Source organism: Grammomys surdaster, unplaced genomic scaffold (genome assembly GCF_004785775.1).
Source record: "Grammomys surdaster isolate TR1022 unplaced genomic scaffold, NIH_TR_1.0 125977, whole genome shotgun sequence".
In the NCBI taxonomy this organism is placed as follows: Eukaryota; Metazoa; Chordata; class Mammalia; order Rodentia; family Muridae; genus Grammomys; species Grammomys surdaster.
The window spans coordinates 791,586-814,740 of NW_021620793.1; the positions used below are offsets into that span (position 1 = coordinate 791,586).

A 23,155-nucleotide genomic window follows, 5' to 3' on the forward strand; every position below is an offset into this window, starting at 1 on the left:
CAAACAATTCCACCAGCTAGGCCACACCTCCTAATCCTTCCCAAACAGTTCCACCAACTAGGCCACACCTCCTAATCCTTCCCAAACAGTTCCACCAACTAGGCCACACCTCCTAATCCTTTCCAAACAGTTCCACCAACTAGGCCACACCTCCTAGTCCTTCCCAAACAGTTATACCAACTGGGGACCAAGCATTCAACTATGTGAGCCTGTGGCAGGCATTATCAAACCACCTTAAATAGTAAGATTTAAGTAGTCATTTACTTACTTAACCATCTGCTTGTTTGCTTGTTTATGTGTGTATGTCATGTGAGTGCTGATATCCTCGGAGGCCGGAAGAGGGTACTATAACCCCTCAGTGCTGGAGTTCCAAGTAACCGTGGGACATGGACTCAGGTCCCCTGTAGGAGCAGCAAGCACTCTTGACTACTGAACCATCTCTCCAGACCACTGTGCCTGAGTCACAGAGAGTCTAAGAAGAGGTTGAATTGGAGTCCGAGTAGCCTGGCTGCAGGATTGGAATGTTGATGACTTAAGAGGCGATGCCTCTCCATGCCTTAGGAAGAGGAAGGTCGTTGCTATTTGCAGGTGATGTAGCTACATAATAATTCAGAAAGTTGAAAGAGCCTACTAGAACTGAGGCGTGTCAGTACAAAGTCTGCCTAAATGGCTGGCCTGCATACATCAGCAGTTTCCTTCCCTCCCCAGGGTCGGTGTGCTGTGAGGGGGGCACCGTGGGCTTCCGTGGTTGCTTGTGGGGGCCAGGGATGGGTCAGTGGGACTGGTGGGCAGTCTGGAAGGAGCTGGGGATTGTTGCTGACAAAGGTAGGCTCTGAGGCTCTCTCTTTCCAGATCAGCCTGCCTCAGTCACAGGGCTTCCTTCTGTGAAGCTGAAAGCCGTACCCTGCAATCCTCAAGCACCCGTCTTCCATCACCTTCTTCCTGGGCTTTGGCGTAATGCGAGGATCCCCCATGTGGGCCTCTTGTTTTATTCTGCAGTACCAAGTGGATCCAGAGGATGGCGCTGTCCTTACTCAGATGCTCAAAGACACCCTGGTTGCTCAGGGATGGGGGCGGGGAGGCTGAGCAAGGAAACAAAGTTGCAGTGAACCGGTGGCCCACTCCAAGTGGTGACCAACGCTTCCGTGAGAGATGGACTCACGGCAGGTGTTGAGAGTTGACTAACCGGAGGAGATTTGAATGATTAGTGGCAGGGGACCCAGAAGACGGGAAAGATCTTAGAGTTCTGGCTAAAGAAATCTGTGGGCGGTGATGTCATTTGCTATGATGAGGAAAGAGGGGAATGGGTGGGCAGAGCGGGGACGCAGAGCAGAGCTTTGTGATGGCCGTGCCAAGCGGGAGACACTTGTCAATTATCTCTGTGCAAGGACAGCAACTTTATAAAATTAGATGACAGCACGCCTGCTGCTCTTAAAGATCTTGAATCACTCCTCGTGGATTTTGTCCAAACTCAACAGCATGGTAGGTGAACATAATGTATTCTAGACAGGTCCCCATGACCCACAAGACTTCTCCTCCCTTCCCTCTCAGACCTTCACCGAGCACCTGATGGGGCTGAGATGAGCTGCCCTCAGGCCCTTTGCACCTCTCTTCCCTCAGTCCTGGCTCTAGGCTAGAGGATTCCTCTCTATCACCAAGACTCCATTATCTATCCCAGCAGAGTGCATGCTGGGACAAGACCATCGTGTGAAAACCCCAGCTTTCTGGTGATGCTTCTTATCCAACAGGACGGTGAAGGGGTGATGTGAGTATCTGGGGGGTGGGTCACCCTGGTTCTGAACTGACAGATGAGATGGGCTTCCCTCCTCTCCAGGTTGTACCTTGAGTAGTCTGCTATTCAAGGGTTAAAGGGGACCGTGTGAGCCGCTTAAGGAAATAAACAGCTTTGCAACATCCGCAATTATTTTGGAAGCACCTGCTCTCATATAATTAATGTGCCAATTAAGATGATTATTATAGCCGTTAAAGCATATCCCCCAAGAACCACCGCTTCACAATACATGTTTACGCTCGTCGGAGTCACTCTGCCACCTTGCAAAAGAATAACAACAACAACAACAGCAGCAGCAACAGCAGCGGCAACAACACAGGATCAGCTGCTGAATTATCTCCCAAGCAGGCATGGTTGACCCAGGCTCCTGCCTCCATCCCTAGGGTGGCTGAGGTCTCTCTCTGTGTGTCTTGCCTCCGTGAGGAGTCAACTCTGGACAATTGCGTGCAGCATTGTCTAAAGAAGCATCCAGCTTAGAGGATTCTGTAAGGATGGGGAGTGGAGGGGGACATTGCTACTGCCTCTCTGCCCGGAGTGGTCATCTCAGGCTAGGTGAACCGTGCCATGTCTCCCACACATCCTTGCTTGGTGTTGACAATGTCTTCATGGGTCTGTGCCTCTGCAGACAGGTGGCTCTAGCCAGGCAATGATGACAGCATCCTGAAGCCTCTAGCCCGGTCTGCTCCTCTTCTCTTGTGCTCCTCCTGTCTTTTAACATGGAAGTGGATGGCCCAGAAACCTTGGGAACCTGCACCAAGATGACCAGACTGCCTGGTGTTCAAATCTCCCTGGACCTCTCTGGACGGGAGACCTGTGGCTAGTTAGTTTACTTCTCTGAGCCTCATTGTCCTCAGCTCTTGAGTATTCAGAGGTGGCTAGTCAAACACCCAGCATTGCAGCTGACCAGCACTGTGGTTAGCATTCATGCTAACTATGGGGGACAGGGTTTGAGCCCTGTCTTGTCAACCCTCTACTCCAAAGGGCTCAGCCCTTCCTAGAGGCCCAACGTAGATCTGGCCTCTGGGAGCTCCCAGCAGAAAAGACTCAGTCTTAGAGACTACTCAGTCATTCTCTAGCCTCACAGCCTGGGCAAGGTGCTTCACCCTTCCTGGCTTAAGTTTCCTGAGCTGTGGTCCTTGCTCTTTCTCCGAGAGCTCCAGGAGGCCTCTGGATAACCCCAGCTTCTGGATCCATGGAAGAAAGAGCTCGTGGGGAGGAAGAGGGGTATGCAGGCTGCGATTGGGTATCATAGTTCTCTAGAGGATCACAAGGAATGGCCTTTGTCCTCAGACCTGTGGATGGCTCTAGCTACGCTTGGAGTGAGTACCACGGACAGAGATAAGCTTTATTCGGGCCACAGTGTGCAAGCCCTCTTCAGTTAAAATTCCTTCCTGTGTCCTCTCTTCTCAGTTCCCAGGCATGGCTGGCCTCACCCACAGATGTCCACTCAGAGGTTACCTTTCTGAATACTTCTAGCCAAGTGATTTTGGTTCCTGGAGCACGCAAAAGTCATCCAAACACCAGCTTTCTGCAGAACACTACCCGGTTACCATCAGCGAGGCAGGAGTCAGACCTTCTGTCCCTACCACGATGGCACTGCAGGGTAGTGCAGCCTGGGAGAGTCCAGATCAGAACCACAGAGAGTCACTCATTTGGCGCTCAGCTGGCTGGGAGCCTTCCTTACTGCTGTGCTGGCGGGCAGCCGCTCTGACAGGTGCTTAGACACCTTCAAGTAGGGAACCCACCCATCCCAAGATACCCCATCTGCGGTGGTTGGAAAGCTCACACTGTGATAAAATTCTTTGCTTGATCAACTGAAACTTAACTTTTACATTTCCCCAGAAATCTCCTCACTGTCTCCCTCCCTCCCTCCTTTCTTCTTTCTTCTCAGCTCTGGAGAGATGGAGACAGGAGGATCCCTGGAGCTCAGTGGCAGCCAGTGTAGCTGCATCACCGACCTCAAGACTTGATGAGAGACCCTGGCTCTCAAAGGCAGAGAATGATTGAAGAAGTTGTCTGATGCCATTTCTTCCCTCCCACCCTAAGCCATGTGCTCAGGACCACACTAGACCTCAGGTGAGAAGATGCAGGGTATAACCCCAACCAATCAGAAGGGCGTGTTTTGAATGAGTCATTTCCCCGAGTCCAAGCCCCGCCCCAAAAGGTGGTGGAAGAGCAAAGACAGCCAGGCCCTAAGCACAGGTGACAGCTCAGCCCATCTTCCCCCATGTGTGCAAGAGAAAAGAGACAGGATCCTGGGCTGAACTCCCTGCGGCCTCGGGCCAACCTCCTCCTTTCTCTGAGTTTTTAGTCAGAGGACACTTGTCTTCTTAGGGACAGCCAGGGAGGTCTGAAGCCTGTGTCTAGACATATACGGGGCTCTGCACATGAGGGTCTAACTCCAACAAGCCCGAGGTAGCAGGATGAGGACGAGGATGGAAAGAAGAGTTCTGGGCATCAGCCCCTGGGGGTGACCCTGAAGCTGAGTCCTGAGGGAACATCAGCGTTTGCCAGACGGAGGGAGGGAAGGGCCCTGTGGCAGCAGATGCAGCACAGGAAGGAGGTGAGGAACGTTGGCACAGCTGAGGATGAACCATACGATCGATCGAGTGGTGTACCCACCGTGGGGGTGCTCACAAGCAGTGAAACTGAAGCCAGAAAGGCCTGGCAGCTGGGTTAGGTGACCTTGAACTTGACCCTGAGAGTGATGGAGAGCTCTTGTGTGAAGTATGGGGGCAGAGAGGGTAGCAGTGGTATGGTCAGATATGTGCTCTAGAAAAGCCCATGGCTATGGCTGTCTGCAAGGAGACATGCTGGCAGTGGGGCTTAGCACCCAAGGAGAAAAGGCAGGGCTAGGGGGAGCAGGGGCAGAGAAGGGATGAAGCTGGATGGAGCTGGATGGAGCTGGATAGAGCTGGATGGAGTTGGATGGAGCCCCTTTCTGAAACACCTCATTTCTGTTGTGGTGTTTTATTTCTCTGGTGTGCCGGAGTGGAAGCTTGCCTTTAATCCTTCTCTGACAAGTTAAGTCAGCCCCTTGTCATTTAAACCCAGCAGGGCGTGAGTCAGGCAGAGACATTGAAAATCACACTTCAGGCTTAATATAGCTCGGTACTCCACCAGCTCAGAGGCCCTGCAGCAGCTCGGGCCGGGACTCCCACCTCAGCTTGAGGGAGCACCCTGGCTGCGCAGCCTTTGAGCCCAGGATCCTCTGGGAAAAGAAAATAAGTCAAGGCTGGCTGGAAGGTGGGAAGGAAGCAACATTGTATCTACTCTGTGCCTGGGATTAACCTTCCATTTTACAGGAAGATCCTGAGGCTCAGAGAGGAGAGGTGGTTGGCTCAAGGCCACACAGCAGGGCGCTCTGTGCCAGGTCCTGGCTCTTTGGTCTTGTATACTTTGGGTAAATGAGGACAAATACCAGACAAACTCAGCCATCACCCCGTTGGCCCTGGATTCTCCAAGTTGCCCACTTCTGTCGTCATCCAATAAGAAAGCCCGTTGTTTGTGGAGTCCACATGTGGGCCAATAGGACATCCTGATATTCGAGAGTCTGTGCCAGCTGTTGGGTCACCCTCCTGACAGCTTGGGGGCCAAGAGCTCTTATCAGGCCTGTATGGGGCAGGGAAAGATCTCATTGCCGGTATCGGGAACTTGATCTTAATCCCCAAGAGCAGAAGGATTTTTCTTTCTGGTCAAAAATTCTTCTTCTGGTGCCAGAAAGGGCAGTGATGAACTGCCCACACTAAGCTGTTCTCTTTCCTTCTTATCTCCCTCCCCCAACCAGGAGCAGCCATGTGCAAACCCAGGCTGATGGAGCTGGGGGTCTGGTTTGATCCGCCTCTGATGGTGGCTCTTCCTACCCATGCTGATAATGGCACCCATCTCTCCCCACCTTGGTCCTTGGAAGCTTGTGAAGTGTGGCTTTCACAGCCTGGCAGGTCCCACAGATACCCCGAGTTTAGACTTCTGTGACCCACGCTACACATTTCACGTCTGAAAACCACCCACCCGCCCAGATACATGATGCTGCAGGTCCTGAGCTTTGTATAGGGGAATAAGGAGACTGGGGAGCTGCAGTCTCTTGGTCCCCCCCAAATCGTACAACACAGTCTATGGAGATAACTTAGTCAGTAGAGTGCACACACACACACACACACACACACCACACACACACACACACACAAATACAAATGTAAAAAGATAAAGCCTTCAGTGTTTGTGTTCAGAAACCCCCTGGAGACTTGACTCCCTGGAGCACCGGCTGAGCGTGAACAGTCCCTGTCCATCTCTCCAGCATCTTAGCATTCCTTTGTTTCAGTCATCCAAGCTTATTTCCTGTTCTCTGACAGCCTAGGCACTTCACTCACTCGGAAGGCTTTGCCTCCTTTCCTGGGGAAGAAGATTCCTTGCTCCCTGAGTGATCTCAGGTTCCCAGAGAGGTCTGTTCCTGACCACAGATTCCTGTCTGCCCACGAGCCTATTTCAACCATTTGCATCAAACTCCTTGACACCTGGAGTCCTTCTTGGTGGTGTAACTTGTAAAAGTATCCCCCAGGGGATCTGCATGAGTGAGGGATTATGGTTCCACATTGTGGCACATCTTCAGTGCCTAGATCCATCCTGACCCTGGTGCCGTAACACATGGTGAGTGAATGTGGATTACATAAGCAGATTAGACCCCTCTTCCAAAATCACCAAACAGGGCCATTTGCTAGGGAAAGGGCACTACAGTCAGTTGGGGAGCTGGTTAAAATTGTAGGTGCCCTGGGGCTTCAGTCTGGAGAGTTTAACCTGATCATAGAGATGATGTCTGGGACAACTATTGATTTCTGCTTGCCAGGCCTTCCCTGGCCACCTTCTCTCCCCTCCCATGTGATTGGTGTGATAAGACTGATCACTCTACCCCTCATTCCAGAGTATCTCCCCCTCTGTGAGATCAGGGACCAGGAGGAAGGAGCCCCATGCAAGGGCCGTCCTCACTGTCTTCCTACTCCAGTAATCTGTGAGACTTGGGAGCTCAAGGTCAGGCATGGTTCAGGAAAAGGCAAGGGACAGCCAGGTTAAGCAGCATCCTCACTGGGTTCTAAGACCCAGGGTCTTGGGATTGGTTCAGGCTTATTCTTTGGGACATGCACTGTGGTGTCCACCTGCCACTTGGGAAGGTGGCAGATGTCATTGGATTGTGGCACTGTCCTATGGGTACTGTCATCTATTTGTCTGCAGAGAACACTATGGAGGGAATACAAAGAAAGTAGTAGTAGCAGCAGAGACCATTTGAAAGGGTTTCCTGCTTCAGGGAGAGCCGAGATCCACAGATGGGCTTCCCTGTGGGAGGTTGCTTCCAGGAATTAGAACCTTTGAGGTCACAGCAGCACCACCCAGGGATGAAAGATAGTGTTGTTGACTGAGCCCGGAGGAGGTGATCCTCCCCAAACACCATCCGTTCTCATTCTAAAGTTATATTATTTGGACTTCTTAGGTCACTAGGAAACAGGGTCGGACAATGGCTACCATGTACAGAATAGATGCCATGGTGAGTCTGGTACCAAGTACACCCATCTATGCCCAAGAACACACAGGGTTTCCAAAGCATGCACCACCAAGGTCCTGCCCCCAGAACCTACTGTAGACACGCAGTTACCAGGCCTTTCTCTCTCTACGCTGTCTTATTCACATCCAAGGTCATTGCTTTCCCTCACTGTTTCCATCAGACCTCCCAGGGAAATGGAGGAACATGAAATACCATTTGGACTTCAACGCAAACCCAGCCCCAGCTGCCAGCATCCTCATGTGAGGAGGAGAGATGGCAGACACAGAAAGGTGCAGGAGAGATGGAGAGATGGCTCAGCAGTTGAGAGCTCTTGCTGCTCTTGCGGAGGGATGGGGTTTGATTTCCAGCACCTACATCAGGTAGCTCACAACTGCCTGTAACTCCAGGTTTGAAGCATGTGACCCCCTCTGGCCTCCTTGGGCCCCCACAGGTATGTGGTGTACACAAACTCACATAGAACACACATACATGTAACAAATAAATAAATCTCCCCTTTAAAGGGCTGCAGAAAGCAGAGCCTTGTAGTCTGGAGTCTGTCTCCTTCCCCTCCATCTCCTTCTGTGGCTTTTTTTTCTCCATAGCCTTGTAACCTGCGCTTGGAGCAGATCTTGGGAATAAATAGTACAGAAAGGAGACAAAACAAAGATGTGATGATAAAAACCGCCATGAAAGGTTAAATTCCCATGATTCCCTGTGGTTGCTTAATGGATTTCTATGATATAAACAGACCTTTGGCTTTGCCTGCTGGGCAGGTGACCCCCCAACTAAATGAGTTTAGACAGGATTTCCTATTAAGAAATGTGCCTGGTGCCCATGTTCCACAGACAGTCTGCAGAGACCTGCATTTCCCCAGACAGACTCTGTGGATCCATGTACATTCAAGACGAGAGGCTGCATGGATGGTGCGTGTGTGTGTATGTGTGTGTGTATGTGTGTGTGTGTATGTGTGTGTGTATGTGCGTGTGTGTGTGTATGTGTATGTGTGTGTGTATGTGTGTGTGTATGTGTGTGTGTGTATGTGTATGTGTGTGTATGTGTGTGTGTGTATGTGTGTCTGTGTATGTGTGTGTGTATGTGTGTGTGTATGTGTGTGTGTGTATGTGTGTGTGTATGTGTGTGTGTGTATGTGTGCATGCACATGTATGAACACACATATGTGCATGTGCACATTCATGTGCATGGATGCGAGGACATGAATTTATAGATTAAATTTAATTGGCCTTCATCTTGTTTGAGATGGGGTCTTTTTATGGCTTTCTGCTGTTTCTCCCAGGCTAGTTGGCTGGCCCGCAAGGATCTGAGGATTCCTGGGGATTCCCTTGTTTCTGTCTCCCATCTCCCCACAGGAGCTCTGGGATTACAGACACATGCTACCACACCTGGCTTTACTGGGTTCTGGGGATTTGAACTTAGATACTCACACTTACACTGCAACCTCTTTACCACAGATCCACCTCCCCCAAAGCCCACTCTTGGCTGTTGTAACCAACACTACCAAGGTGTCTCTGTAGTAGCTGCCCAGAATCACAGGAGATACATCTCTTTATGCTGGAGGTGCCCAGAGGAAGGTGTGTCTAGAATTTTCTAGAGAAGTTGGGAGGTGCAATAGGGCCCAAGACCCAGTATTTTAAATGGCCCTGGTTACCTCTCTTGAAAAGCAGAATTCACAGTATTATTTGCCTCACGGCGACAACATGAAATTGAAGTGTGAAGCCCTTGACCCTGTCCTCAACTCCCAGGAATGTCACAGTAATGTCAGCCACTCAGGTTGTCATTCATCTCATTTCTGAACACGACCCCAGTGGACAGGAGGGACAAAGTGAAGTTCAGTGTGTTACTCTCGTCTGGAGCTCTTCCTTGAGCCCTGAGGTAGATGGAATAGCAGCTTGCCTTCCCCTGCTGGCCATGTGTGGAACTGCACCTCTACCCTATTAGGTTGCTGAGAAAAGAAAAAAGAATTATGTGCCAGGGCTTGCAGGTGGAGACGGGGGACTCCAGTCTAGACAATGAACCCTTGCAATAGAGGAAAAGTCCCTTGGAGAAGAGACGGATGGAAGGCGTCATTAGATCATACAGGACTTTAACAGAGACCACAATACCCAAGACTCCAAGCCTGACCAGTCCCCTGGTGCTATGTTTTCAAACATATTTTAAGAGGGATAACAGCTTCCTTCTTCCCACCCTCCCTCACCACAAACACGCATGCTGTAATGGTGATATCTTGCAAAATCAATACAATTTACTTTGCTGGAACTCACCGTGGCGTGAGTGTGCCAGGAAATGACTCTGAGAACAGCCAGTGCCGTCCCGTCCCTCTGACAGGTAGGCATACCATATTCTAGAGGCTCTGGTGGGGAGGAGGTCTGACTGTCAGAGGCATCTAGGTTCCGACAGACCCTCACAGAGATGGGAATGTCCTATGTCTGTTCTGTTGCAATCTGATGCCACCAGTTCTGTGTGGAGAGTGCTGGAAAAGGCTCGTCTGAGTGAGTGGGGAAAGCATCTTGCCCTTTAATTCAAATCAGAACAGCCATGTGTGACCAGTGGCAGCCACATGGGTGGCACAGATTGGCATGGAGGAGGAAGCGGGAATGCTCTGATCACTTGTGCTCTCTTAAGATTATCCAATAGTTTTTGGCAATGTCACCAAACTGGCCTGAGTTCTTTCTCTATTAGCCAGGCCTCAGGCAAGGTATCCAAGTTCAGGCCACTTCTCCATCACCTTTCTTCTGTCTAGGCATCCCCAGAAGTCCAGCCAGAGGGCAGTGCTATTATTGGCTCCCTAGTCTCCTCAAAGGATCAACCTATGCTTTGGAATCTCTCTCTCAACCTCTCTCTCTCTCTCTCTCTCTCTCTCTCTCTCTCTCTCTCTCTCTCAATCTCTCTTTCAAAATCTCTCTCATAATTTCTCAATCTCTCTTTCAATCTCTCTCTCAATTCCCATCTCAATCTCTTTCTCAATCTTTCTCTCAGTCTCCCTCTCAGTCTCTCTCTCAATCTCTCTCCCAATCCCTGTGTGTGTTTGTGTGTGTGTGAGTGTGTGTGTTGTGGTGCTGGGATTCGAACCCGGGACCTTGCACATGCTAGGCAAGTGCTCTACCACCAAGCTACTCATTCAGGCTTCTGTGGTTTATGAAACCTCTGATGAGCTACTGCTTGGACAATTTTCTAGAGCAGAGTAGAGGTACACGATTTGACCTACGCATTGGGCCGATCTGTGCCCACTGGGCTGAGGGAGTAGGGCAGTGGCAGCCTGCAACAATGCCTGTGCTTTTCCCTTCTGAAGCGATTGGAGGCCTAGGCCTGGCTGGGCCTGTGGGGTCTATTCATCTCTTTCCAAGCCAGGCTCTATAAGCTCATTCAGGAGATGGGGAAGGGAGGAGGAGGGGAGTAGCAGGGGCCTGGAAACAAAAGGCACTGGGCAGTTTGCTGTTTGTGGCCAGACTTCTGGAGGGGAGGCGGTGAGGCAGGCTGAGGGGTTCGGCTGGTAACGGGGGGATGTCCATGGTGAAGGAGGCTGGGGCTTTCCTGGCTGCCTCTCCCATGCCCTCTGGAAATTCCGCCCAGCTCCAGGTCCTGCTGCCTGTATCTGTGTAGGTCAGTTCTTATCTCTCTCTCTTCAGCTGGCTCTGAGGGAAAAGGGAGAGAGACCAGAACAGTAGCAGTCGGAGGGAAAGAAAGCTGGCAGCATGGAGCCTCTTTCCTGGAATTTCCTTCCCTCCCTGCCTTCTTCCTCCTCAACACAGACAGAGCACATGGACTCTTCTGGTCCCAAGGAGAGCAACCAGACAGCCAGCCACCACCCTGTCCAGCTACAGAATTAAAAGGGCCCGGCGTTTGGCTCCACTGATCAATTTGCATATAATTTGAATACATCTGCATACCCCCACTCCAGAGGCCTTCAGTCAAAGGATGTGAAATGAAATAAAATAAATTAGTGTAGCCTACCGTAGCCCCATACAGAGGGCCTGACACTTGTCAGAGATGTAACCAATGCTTTAAGCAGTCAGTGTGTGTGTGTGTGTGTGTGTGTGTGTGTGTGTGTGTGTGTGTGGTGGGGGCGAGGTGGGTAGACTGGGCTAGGCAGAAGGAAGATGGACTCCTCCATCCTGCTTAAGAGCTCATGACAGACTATGCCTCTGGTTTAGGAAGCCACAGGGACATCTTTTGGGATGGGCCCAGCCTGGCCTGGTGTTATCTCTCTTCAGAAGGACTGTCATCTCCGTCATGATGACTGCTGGGGACTGTGGAAGGCTTTGGGGCCCCTGGACTCTCCCCATTTCTAACTCTACCTGACTCTCAATCTCAAGAACAGTTCCTACCAGTCCGTGGATACCTTTTTTCTCTCCTCTGAGTTCACTCAGGGATACGGGAGGGTGGGATGTGATCCCAGGATCAGCCAGAATCTCGGTTATTTTGTCTGAGTCTCTTGATGTTTACAATTTGTGACAGCCAAACAGCCCCCATAGCCTGTGACCCTACAGACAACACAACTCACGGCAAGCGTCCTGCTGGCCTTGACTGGGGACTGTGGGTCCCAATATGCAGCTCACACCTGTATGGAAGCCACCAGAGCTGGTTCCAACCAGGAGTGGTTATGACACCGAGACAGGGGACAGGCTTGAGTCAAAAAGAGCACGGCCATAGTCAACAATAACACAAGACTTATCAGCAAATGGTAAACCAAAGACCAGAAATTCAAGATGGATGGCAAGACAGGTACTGAGCAAGACATGTGCCTGTTGGAAGGAGGGCACAGAGAACAGCCTGAGTGGAGCATTGTGGTGCCCAGAGTTCCCTCTTCCTTTCACCCCAAGTTTCCAGGCTCTGAGGCTGAGTGCCAGGCAGAGTAGCCAAGGATACCCCTGAACTTCTGATCTCCCTGTCTCCACCATATAGAGCTGGGATTACAGATGTGCACGCACCGGGTTTTATACAACATTGGGGACCAAAATGAGGGCTCCACATATGCCAGGCAAGTGTTCTACCTACTGAGCCACACACCCGCCCCTGCAGACTGCTTTCCGTCGGGAATCTTTAACCAGGAGGCAGGAGTCCCCTCTGCCCACGTTCTATTTCCACATGGCCCACAAAGAAAGCATGGATTTTACTTTTTTAACTGTTAGTAAAAAAGAGATTTTCACGACAAGAGAAAATTACACAGAATTCTGGTTGGTGGTTTCCACACGCAGCGTGTTTGGGGATGTGGCGTGTCCTCTCATCCACACATTGTCCCCAAATAGTGTGGAAGAGTCCTGACTCCCTCTGGTCAACAGAAAGGAACATGTTTACAGTCTTGGCCTTTAGCAGAAAATGATACCAGCCCTTGGATTAGATCCCAAGAGAAGAATTGTCTGTGGGTATCCCTGGGCATGTTCTCAGAGACCAGCCTCCAAGCCTGCCTTCCTGGAGTCAGACTTCTGCTCCTCAAAAGGGTACCAGGCTGGGATATCCCATTCAGATGCAAAGAGATTCATTCAACATGGCTGGAATGGCTTCTTGTGCCCAAGACCCAAAGTCATTCTTCCTACTGTCACCATTGGCACCTGGGCCCTGGACAGGTGATACCTATGTGTCTTGAGCCACTTCCCTCCTCAGGCTTAAATATCTGGAGCCTGGTGCCAGATGCCAGGTGCCAGGGGCCAGGCGTCAGGTGCCAGACTGGATTTTGTGCAGTAAACTTACATGGTGAAACATCTCTAAAATGCATTGCACTTTGTGGTTGTTTCAGACAGACTCTCACTGTGTAGCCCAGGCTAGCCCTAAAAGCAGCAGACCTCTTGCTTCAGCCTCCTGAGTGTTGAGCTGTGCATCACCACACCTAGCTGAAAGGCAGTTCTAAAGACAGAAAACCATCCTGTCCTCTCTCCCACACCCAAAGCATAGCCAGAGCATCCTGCTTAGGACCACATCAGTACTGTTCTCAGCCGCATGTTGTTCCCAAGGCTCGTGCACATCTCAGTAACTTCTACTGGGGAGCAGATAGATTCCTGGGATTATCAGAGGTACAGGAAATGTCAGAGAAAGAGAGAGATTCGAGGGCACCTTAGGGGTAGCCAGGACTAGGGATGTAACCACGCCTATGGATTTTGCCATAGCCCTAGGGCACAGAGACAGATATGCCACTTACCCGGTACCACACGATCTCACGCATGCGGCCGTCTGTCTTGAAGTTGCACTTCAGGGTCACTGCGTCCCCAGCCACCACAGGGGGAAGGGGCTCAATGTTCACTGTCAGGTAGCCTGTGGAGGGAAAGAGACAGAAGATGAGACAGGCAAGCATAGCAAGTAGCTTAGCAACCTGGACCCCCACCTACACTGAGGTACAGCATCAAGCTCCAAATGGCACAGAAGGCAGGCTACGTCTTCCTAGCAACCCTTAGCAACTCCCTTTCGCTGACCAAATACATCCTGAAATTCAGGTCAGTGACCTCATCCAGCCTGAACTTGTTTCAGACACTTGCAGTCAAGGTGACCAATGAGAGAATGAACTTTGAAGGAAATACCCTCTGTACCATTTTATGCTTGTGCATGATTGGTCGTGTGTATGACTGAGATCCTGTGCATTATGGGAGAAAGACATTCCCACGAATAAAGGTTTTCATAGCCCAAGCCTGTATATCAAAAACAGAATACCACTCCCAACCCAACACCCGGCTCCGTTCTCTTCCTGAACCCTCAAAAGGAGCAGGGGTAAGCCTCCTCTGGAGCATAGCCCTGCTCTCAGCTCTGCACTTTCACTTTTGTGACTCAAACTCCTTCTTATTTTGCTATTTATATGAATTCTTCCATTCTTTGAGTGGGACTCTGAGGGTCTAACAATCCCCAGTCTGGACAGTGACCACCACCTGCAATACGGAAATGAGACCAAGGCTACAGCAGGGGCGGGCCTCCTGTGCAGAGGTCACCACTCACTCCTCAGCCTATGATGAGAGGACGATCTCATCCTCCCTCCCTCTCACTGGCTTTTCCCTTCTGCCAGCTCCTTGGCTCCCACCAATCCCAGACCACGAGAACTCCTTACGGAAGAATTTTCCCCAACAGTAAGGCTTCTGTCCATCGACAAGACCCACAGAGAGCCAGCGAGACAGTTCAGTGGGTAAACACACTCATCGAGCAAGCTTGACAACCAGAGTTTCAATTCTCAGAACCCACAACTCAAAGATAGACTCCTGAAAGCTGTTCTCTGACCTTCACAATGCACACTATAGGATATACAGCTGTACACACACACACATATACACACATACACAAGCACACAGATACATATACACACATACACACACAAAGATACATGCACACAGACACACACACACAGATACCTACATAAACACACATACACAAGCACACAGATACACACACACACATACACACACAGATACCTACATAAACACACATACACACACAGAGGTACACATACACAGATACATACACACATACACACAGATAACTATGCACACATTCACTTACATGTACACACACACAGACATAGACACCATAAGATATATACTTGTACACACACAGGCACACATACAGATACACATACACACACATACATACATACACACACACACACACACACACACACACACAATAAGGTTAACATAAAAAACCCCCAACACTCACTTCAAATGGGATAAGAGATAACTTATTCTGAAGGCAAATATAGGTGACCACGACCTGGGACCACCAATTTAGGTTACCCTGAATTCCATGTTCCAACACAGAACAGTTTCATGAAGTTTTTATAGTAACAGAATAAAGAAAAGTCACGAGTCAAGGCACTTTTGAAGTACACTGATGGAGATATCAGATGCGGATTACAGCACAGGGGGGACCTCTGTCCCAGCCCTCGGATGCTGAAGGGGCAAGCTCACGGTCTGCTAAGCTAACACACCACACCCACTTGACATTAGGTCAGACACAGAAGGGGGAAAGGAAGCAAGTGGGGGTTAGACACTTGATTGGAATCAGGCTTTGATCCTACAACATCCCGCCCTCTCTACCTTTTAGGGAAGGTGTGATTTCTTTCTGGGAAACCTTTGCTTCTTACAAATAAGCAATAACAATGTAGGACCTTCTGAGTCCAAGGGGGAAAGGCTGGGACCCAACACTGGCTCCACTCCCTTCAGAGTAACAACACAAACCTGGTGGTGCACTGGTTATGACTTTAGCTACAGTAACAAAACACTTGGCAGGAGCAACATGGGGGAGGATGGGTTCATTCTGGATCACGCTCTGAGAGGGCGCAGTCTCTCATGGCTAGGAGCTGAAGTCCACTGAGGTGGGTTTACAGCTGTGGCTTGCTGCAAGCCACTGACCAGGAAGCAGAGAGTTCCGGCCGTAAGTAGGGCAGGCCTGTAACCTTCAAGGCTCCCCTTCCTGCAACCCGCTTCCTTCAGCCAGGCTCTGTCTCCTAAAGGTGTCACAACCGCTCCCCCACCCCGACTCCCCTGCTCCCCCTGTTCCCCCCCCACTTCCTCCCCACAAAACAGCACCGCCTACCACATTGGGATCTGGTCCACCCAATAGTCTGTTCCAATTTCAGAGTTACTAACTCCTAGGAAGAAGGCCCTGAGATGCCACCACTGGCTTCTTTAGCACCTAGTATTCTCACCTCTGTATGCCCAGATACTCTAGGGAGGGCAGATCCCATGCTAGGTCACAGGGGAGCTGACTTAAGGGTGCTCAGCCGGGAAGGAGTCTTGGACATCTACAAGCACCTCAGTAGCCACACCTTGGGGATGCTTCTGTGTCCACACTGCCATGCAGTCCAGTGAAACCTCCGGCTCATTCCTCTACCACCTCCATCCCAGAGGGCCACATGCCTGCTCCAGCTTGGCAGGGACTTCATTCTGGGTCTGATCAACCCAGGCTCAGTTGATCGACTTCCCACTGCTGATGTCCGTCTATTGATTGACTGGATCAATCCAGTCCAATCATCTTAATGAGAAAAGCAGCCGGGATGGGCTGGATTTCAATTGTGCAGGCAAGCTGAGCAGATCGAGCCCCAGGGGCCTGACCCCTGCATGTAGCTTAATGGGTCCAACACTCCGAGAGGCAAAAACAGGAGTAGACCTCAGAGATCAATGTGGAAGTGGGAATTGAATTGGACCTGTGTGGCCACAGCCCCAGAGCAGGGGCTGAAGACAAGGGCTCACTCCGGGGTTCTCTCTAATGTAAGCTGAAGTCATGTTCACAGAGAGCCCCCGAGGCCATGAGGTCTAAGAAAGTAGTCGCCATACCAGGGCAAGGCCAGTCTTCCAATAATCTTACAGCTCATTTGTCCGTGTGCCCTGAGAAAGACATGGGGTGGCACATATGTGACCATGTCCTCTGAAAAATACAAAGGAGAAATAGAGGCAGTATTGTGTGCTTGCCACACGGGATAGGATAGAGATGGGAGGAGAGGCGGAGCTATGAGACAGAGCGGGGAATCTGGATGAGGCTTCTGTGATCCAGGTCCCAAATTGTGACCAACAAGGAAACCTCCATCAGCCAAAAGGACCTGAAGAAACTGGAAGGCTCCTGGGCAAGCCAAGCCTGTATGACATGGTAGACATGATGTGAACCAGGCACTGATTAAATGTGCCACATGCGTCCGACATACAGTTCTCAAGAAGAGATGTCACCTCTAACACTTACAGAGAGCTATATTGTCCATGTAGGGTTGGATGGGGCTCTCGGAGTCACCACGGAACACACTCAGACACCAAGGTCTCAGTGCAAAGCAGATTTATTAACCTGGAGGGACAAGGGGTGTGGAGAGCACCGCTTGTGGATCCGAGAAAGGCAGATAGCAAGTATTTCGCAAGAGTGGAGTTTTACGGAGAAAAATGGGGAAATCTGTGCAAGAGTGCATTGGTATGTCCCGACTGGACAGGTTAGCCAGTGTAGCTGATTTCTGATTTTTGATTGCTGGACTTTGGTGTTTTGATAGCTGGACCTTGGTGATCAGTCTCAGGAATGAGTCAGTGGCCAAGTAAAGGAATAGACCTTGGGGCTAACTTTAGGAATGTCATCTAACAGTTTAGCAAGGGAGAGGGAAGGGGGAAAGGGCTCCACGCTTGCCATGTCCGGGCCTGTTAGCGAGAGCCCTTTAATCCTAACTAGCTCCATCTATTACTGTGAGGGAACAGCAACCAAAAGTAAGCTGGGGAGGAAAGGGTTAATGTGGCTCACACTTCCACACCACTGTTCATCATAGAAGGAAGTCAGGGCAGGAACTCAGACAGGGATGGAACCTGGAAGCAGGAGCTGAGGCAGAGGCCGTGGAGGGTGCTGTTTACTGGCTTGCTCCCTGTGGGCTGCCCAGCCTGCTTTCTTATAGAACCCAGGGGCCATCAGCCCAGGGATGGCTCCACTCACAATGGGCCAGGCCCTCCCCCACCAATCACTAATTAAGAAAATGTCCCATGGAGGATCTTATGGAGACATTTTCTCAAGTGAAGTTCCATTCTTTCAGATAACTAGCTTTCGCTGACATAAAACTAGCCAACACATATATTAACAGCCAGGGTCACACAACAGACATGAGACTCACATCCGGTTCTCTCCACTCCAGGCCGAGTCTCACCCCACCATGTCACGGCCTCTCTCCAGGGACAGCGGGGATGAAAGCATGTGCAAGCAGAACCTGCAGCTTGCATTCTTCTCCTCTGTTTTGGAATTCCAGGGAGTGGGTGTGTGACTGAGGAAATTACACAGCCGTCCAGCTACTGATCCCACCAGACACGGCTTGGTCATCCCGCCCTCTTCCTCGGCTTCCTCACTTTCAAAGTGTAGACAGGAGCTGCGCACCACCAGGCCAGGTAGGTGATGGGCTCACAACCAGAGGCTGGAGGAGGAAAGGTCTTTGTTCTTGCATGAATGAGCTGACGGAGCAGGGGTAGTCAGTCAGGGCAGTGGAGGACCACTGTTCACTGCTACAACATCAGGGTGTTGGGGGTAGGGATGGAGTAAGCTCGGTTACGGATGTGGAGATGGGGCTACAGTGTGAGCAACGGCAGCAGATGATGTCATGAGCAATGGGTTCCCTGGGTATGACAGGCCAGCCCCTCCCCCCCACACACACACGGGTACGAGGTGGGGCTGTGACAGCAGAAGTGCTGTACAAGGTAGGCAGACACATTGGTACGTGGTTCTCAGGGGTGAGTCTCCTTGGAGTCTTAGAGATGTAGCTTCCGATTCTCACTTAGGGGCAGTCAATTTCTGCAGCCACCTACCTACTTCTGAGAAACGATTGTTCAAGGAAATGATACCTGTCCCTCCTTAATAGGATGGTCATGTGGTTTGTGACAGTTGGTACTAATGGTTTACTTGAAAGAATCTGGAATCACCCAGGAGATGGTGCTCTGTACATGTCTGTGGAGGGTATCTTGATTATGTTGATTGAGGCGGTAAGACACATCCACTGTGGGTGGCACCATTCCCTAGGCAGGGAGTCTGGGCCTGTGAACGAGTAGGGAAAGCAAGCCGAGCACCAGCATTGTGTGCATGCATTGGTCTCTTCTCATGGGTTGGGGGTGGGGGATCAATGTGACCAGCTGCTACAAGCTCCTGCTGCCTCAACTTCCCCACTCTGATAGACTATGCCTTGAGCAGTGGCCTGTGTTAATGAGGTATTTGATCACACACACAGCAGCAGGACAAGAAGCTAAGACAGGGTATCCTGATGACGGTAACACTACCCTCCATCGTGGAGCTGATGCTTTAGCAGACAAAGCCATCATTGATTATCAGGAATACAGCACATGGGGAGAGGTGTGAGGAGGAAGGATCTATCAGGGCAGTGCCAGGGAGAAAAATGGAGGCAAGGCCTTCAGGGCAGGAATTCCCAGGAAGCTTCTCTGAGAAGTCTGAAATTATGGAATACATGAGCCAAGTAGAGAGAACATGCCAGACAGGACTCAAGAGGAACAGAGGCCTTCTGGGGATATGTGGTGGACTTCAGGCTTGGGACACAGTAGGAAATTCTTCCCAACATTCTACAACTTGGAACAAGTCTTGGGCGGAACTTGGTATGGAACTAGGGTTCAGTGGAGTAGGCTGTGACAAGGGAGACACAGAAGGTAAAGGGCTTGCCCTCTCCTGGCCTACTCCTAAGAGCCAGTGGCTTATTGGTTCTTTTCCCAGGCTCCTGGTTCTGTGCCTGCTCCGTCCACACACACCGAGTCCAGGCACACCGGGTGCAGAGGGTCCTGGACTCCACACTCTCGAGTAGATGAATCCCCTCCGTAGAACTCTTTCTAATTTGCCCAGAACCTTGGTTTTCACTGTTTGTACCAGCTGGGGAGCATTGTGTACGTTTGTAGGCACTTACGATGAAACCGTGTCAGAGTGTGACTGTCTTCTCATCTGTCTCTCTTCCCGGTTATCCCCAGAGCACTGAAACAGGATGATGAAGAAGGCCGATTTTCCAGCTCCCTTAACTACTCGTGGCCCTGTCAACACAGGCTTCGCTCTTCGGAGCCGTGAAGCACTCCGTTCCATGGTATGCAGATGGCAGCAGCCAGGCTGGGATTCAAACCCAGATCTGCTTGACTCTCTAAAGCTAATCTCTCTCCCACTTTTTACCACTACCAAAAGCAGAGTCACATGTCTTAATAAGGCCCACCAAGACTCAGGGGCTGCCCACCCTCAGTTTGTGGCTTTTTTTGAAGGCTAGTGCATCTTCATTTGAAGCTGGCTCTTAGACTAGGCTTCTAAGAAAGACCTAGGGGAGGGCTGGGCCAAGCGTCATTTCCTATTACTCCACAGACCTGGACAGGATGTGGGACTTCTTTGGGGCTGTTTCTTCCTGTGGGAGGCAGACACGGATCCACTGAGTTCAAACCAGCAAAGACAGATGTGGACCTCCCTCTGACCAGTTACTGCCACATGTGAGGTGAAACCAAGCGTTCTAGCCATTGGCCTCTTCTCCCTCTACATCAGTTCCAGGAAGGAAAGACAGAGGACAACATCTTGACAACAACATGACAGAAGAAGGCATGGTGGGGCTCATATGGTCCATGCCCTGGGATCAGTGTTAAGGGGCCTTGTGGAACCCTAACCCTGATCTTGGCTGCATGTGGGTGGTTCAGAGGCAGCTGAGCAAGTGGGGTGGGGACACAGGCTCATCCACCGGTCTAGGGCACTGAGGACAGAGAGAAGGGTGCGGGGAGCTGTATCTGGTCCTACCCTTGCTGCTGGATCAGCTCTGGGGGCCTCAGGCACATTCTAGCTGGCCTCAAGTTTCCTCGTCCATGAAATTTTTAGGATTTTTAGGGCCTTTGTACTCTGCAGAATTCCTCCTCAGATGCCAGGGCAGCCTGAACCAGTTCAGATGCAGAGGCCTGGCCGGAGCACGTGGCTACTTTCCTTCCTGCATGACTCTCATCACTTGTCTGACAAGTGTATCCACCAATTATTCAGAGAGCAGAGGCAGATGGACTCTGTGATGGCAGACATCCACTTCACTGCCAGTCAGCTTTGCTTCTGAGTCCTGCTGAGCACAGTATCGGGTGGGGAGGACTGGGAACAGAGCTGGCTCTCTCCTAACTAAGCCATTCTTAACCAGACACTACCATGGCTGTCTTCTGTATCTCTGACAGTGCATAGGCAGACCGGGGTAAGATAGATTTAGCAAATCGTAGGGCTATTTAGGCCACACACGTCTGCCTCAGGGGGTGAGGACTGAAGCCTCCTCCCCTTTGGAAGCCTGGAAGCATCATGGAGTCACTCTCGGAGCACCAGGCTCAAGGCTGTGACCGGACTTGGCTTCAGCCTCACCCCACAGGGGCTGAGTCAGCCAGGGAGCCCATCGAAGCATAGCCAAGTTTTAGCGAGATGATATCCGAGGATAAGAGGCTTTGCGTGCAGAAACTTGGAGAGACTTCTGCAAACTGTCTCCCTAGGTAAATTACTGCAAGCTCACTTTCTAGTCAGGCATGGTAGCGCGTGCCTGACTAGAAATCCTGACACACAGGAGGTGGAAGCAGGAGGGGCAGGAGTTCAAGGGCGTCGTGAGTTCAAGGCCAGCCTGGGCTACATGAGACCCTGTGGTAAATGACAACACAAACTAGCCGTGGACCTGTTTCTGTCTGCCGTCACTCATGCTTGGAGATCTCACAAGGACAAAATGAATTGTCTTTCCCAATGACTGTCCCATAGTCAGAGACAAGGGTGTCAGGGACCATCAGAAGTAACTTACCCTTGTAAGCCGAGATCTCTGGTGCCCTCGAGTGTCTTTCAGCCTGCCTCTGATTGTACCTTCTGGGCCAGGTCTGTGCCAGCCAAGCACCTAGGGGCCTCTCATGGCTGCAGGCCAAAGACTCCTTTCAAGGAGAAAGCCAGCCCTGGACTGTGAATGGCTGCCTCTCAATCTCTGTTCTACAGAACGCTATACAACATGACCATGACCATAGGTCAGCAGGCAGAGCGGAAGCTAGGGGACAGGCAGTGGGACTCACTGGCAGTGGTCCAGGAAGAGCTTTCAGCATGACAGGCTTGGGTCAGGGAGCACTGGTGGTCACATGAGAGGAGCTACAGGCCAGCAGACCCAGTGTGACAGATGGAGCTGCCATGGTTTCCTGAATGCTACCCTGTAACTCCCAGCGACCTCTATCTCGCCATGGCCCAGCTTCTGCTGGTAGCTCGGGCTACCGAGCGCCTGGCTCCACCCTCTCACTTCCATGCCCATGCCAGGAGCCTTTGCCCAGAGAGACGCAATCATTCTCTGTGCCCACCCCTGGCAATAGAAGATACAACATGGCCTGGCACATGGCTTGGATGCCTTCTACACCTTCAAAGTGTAGCCCCTAACTGATGGGGTACTTCCCCTGTTCCTCAAGCACCCTGCTTCTTCCTAGTATACCCCTTTCCTCTTGTCTGAGGAGCCAGCAAGGCCTGGATGCTTCAGATAATACATCCAGAATCCAACTGGATCTCTCCATCATCCCCTCCCCGGCCCTGGTGTCACCTCTCAATGACTGCTGTACTGCAGCCTCCTTCCAAGTGGACCCCAAGTCCTGCCCCACCTACCATTCTGACTTACTCTCCTCACCCTCAACTTGTTCTGTGCCCCATCCCTATTCACCCCAACTCACAAGAAACCCTACTGACCGCTGAGTCCACTCAGCACGACCCCACCTGAGGGACTTTGCCCATGACTCCTCCACCGCCCAGCGTAACGTGGCCTTCCACGCCTGGCCCAATGCCTTGTTTCTTCTTTCTAGAGAAGTCTTCCTGCTGACATGATTGCACACAAAATCCCACCCCTGTCATTCTCTAACCCTTGACCCTTGCTTATTTCTCCAAAACATAAGTCCCTCCTGTCTCCAAGTCCTTGTTTGTCGTGGTGTCCCTGCACCATGTGTATCTCCATCCCGTCTCCCATGCTCTGAATGTCACCTTGTCAGGTGTCTTCCAGTTCACTTGGCTCTCCCTGTCACCTCCGTTCTGGAACCCTCCATGTCCATGAGCTCTTATATGGTATTTTTGGGAGGGAAGCATGAGTCAGAAAGAGCAGGTTGGAGTTGGCGTCAATCTTTAAACTCTCAGAAGTCATCTCAAGGTGATGACACACCTCCTGAATCTCTCTAGACAGGGTCATCAAAGAAGGAGGGGGCCAAAGACACCTACAGAGGACGTTCTCTTTCAAATTGTCACATTCAGGAAGTCTACCTCCCTTCCACAATCTTCCTAAATGACACCACCAGGTGGGGACCAGGTATTTAGACACCTGAGCCTGTGGAGCGCTCACTTCCAATACACGTGCCTGTAGGAGCACTCACATCCAATACAGAAGCCTGTGGGAGTGCTCAACTCAC

The 23,155-nt window shown here is 51.0% G+C and overlaps 1 protein-coding gene across 1 annotated transcript in view; it reads right to left on the reverse strand.

Annotated features, from left to right (window-relative positions):
* Positions 1–23,155, reverse strand: part of Igsf21 (immunoglobin superfamily member 21) — a 219,745-nt gene that overhangs the window by 112,550 nt on the left and 84,040 nt on the right. Inside the window, exon 2 of the mRNA XM_028754042.1 lies at positions 13,477–13,589. Coding sequence (XP_028609875.1) covers positions 13,477–13,589 — 113 coding nt within the window. The remainder of the gene's footprint in view (positions 1–13,476; positions 13,590–23,155) is intronic.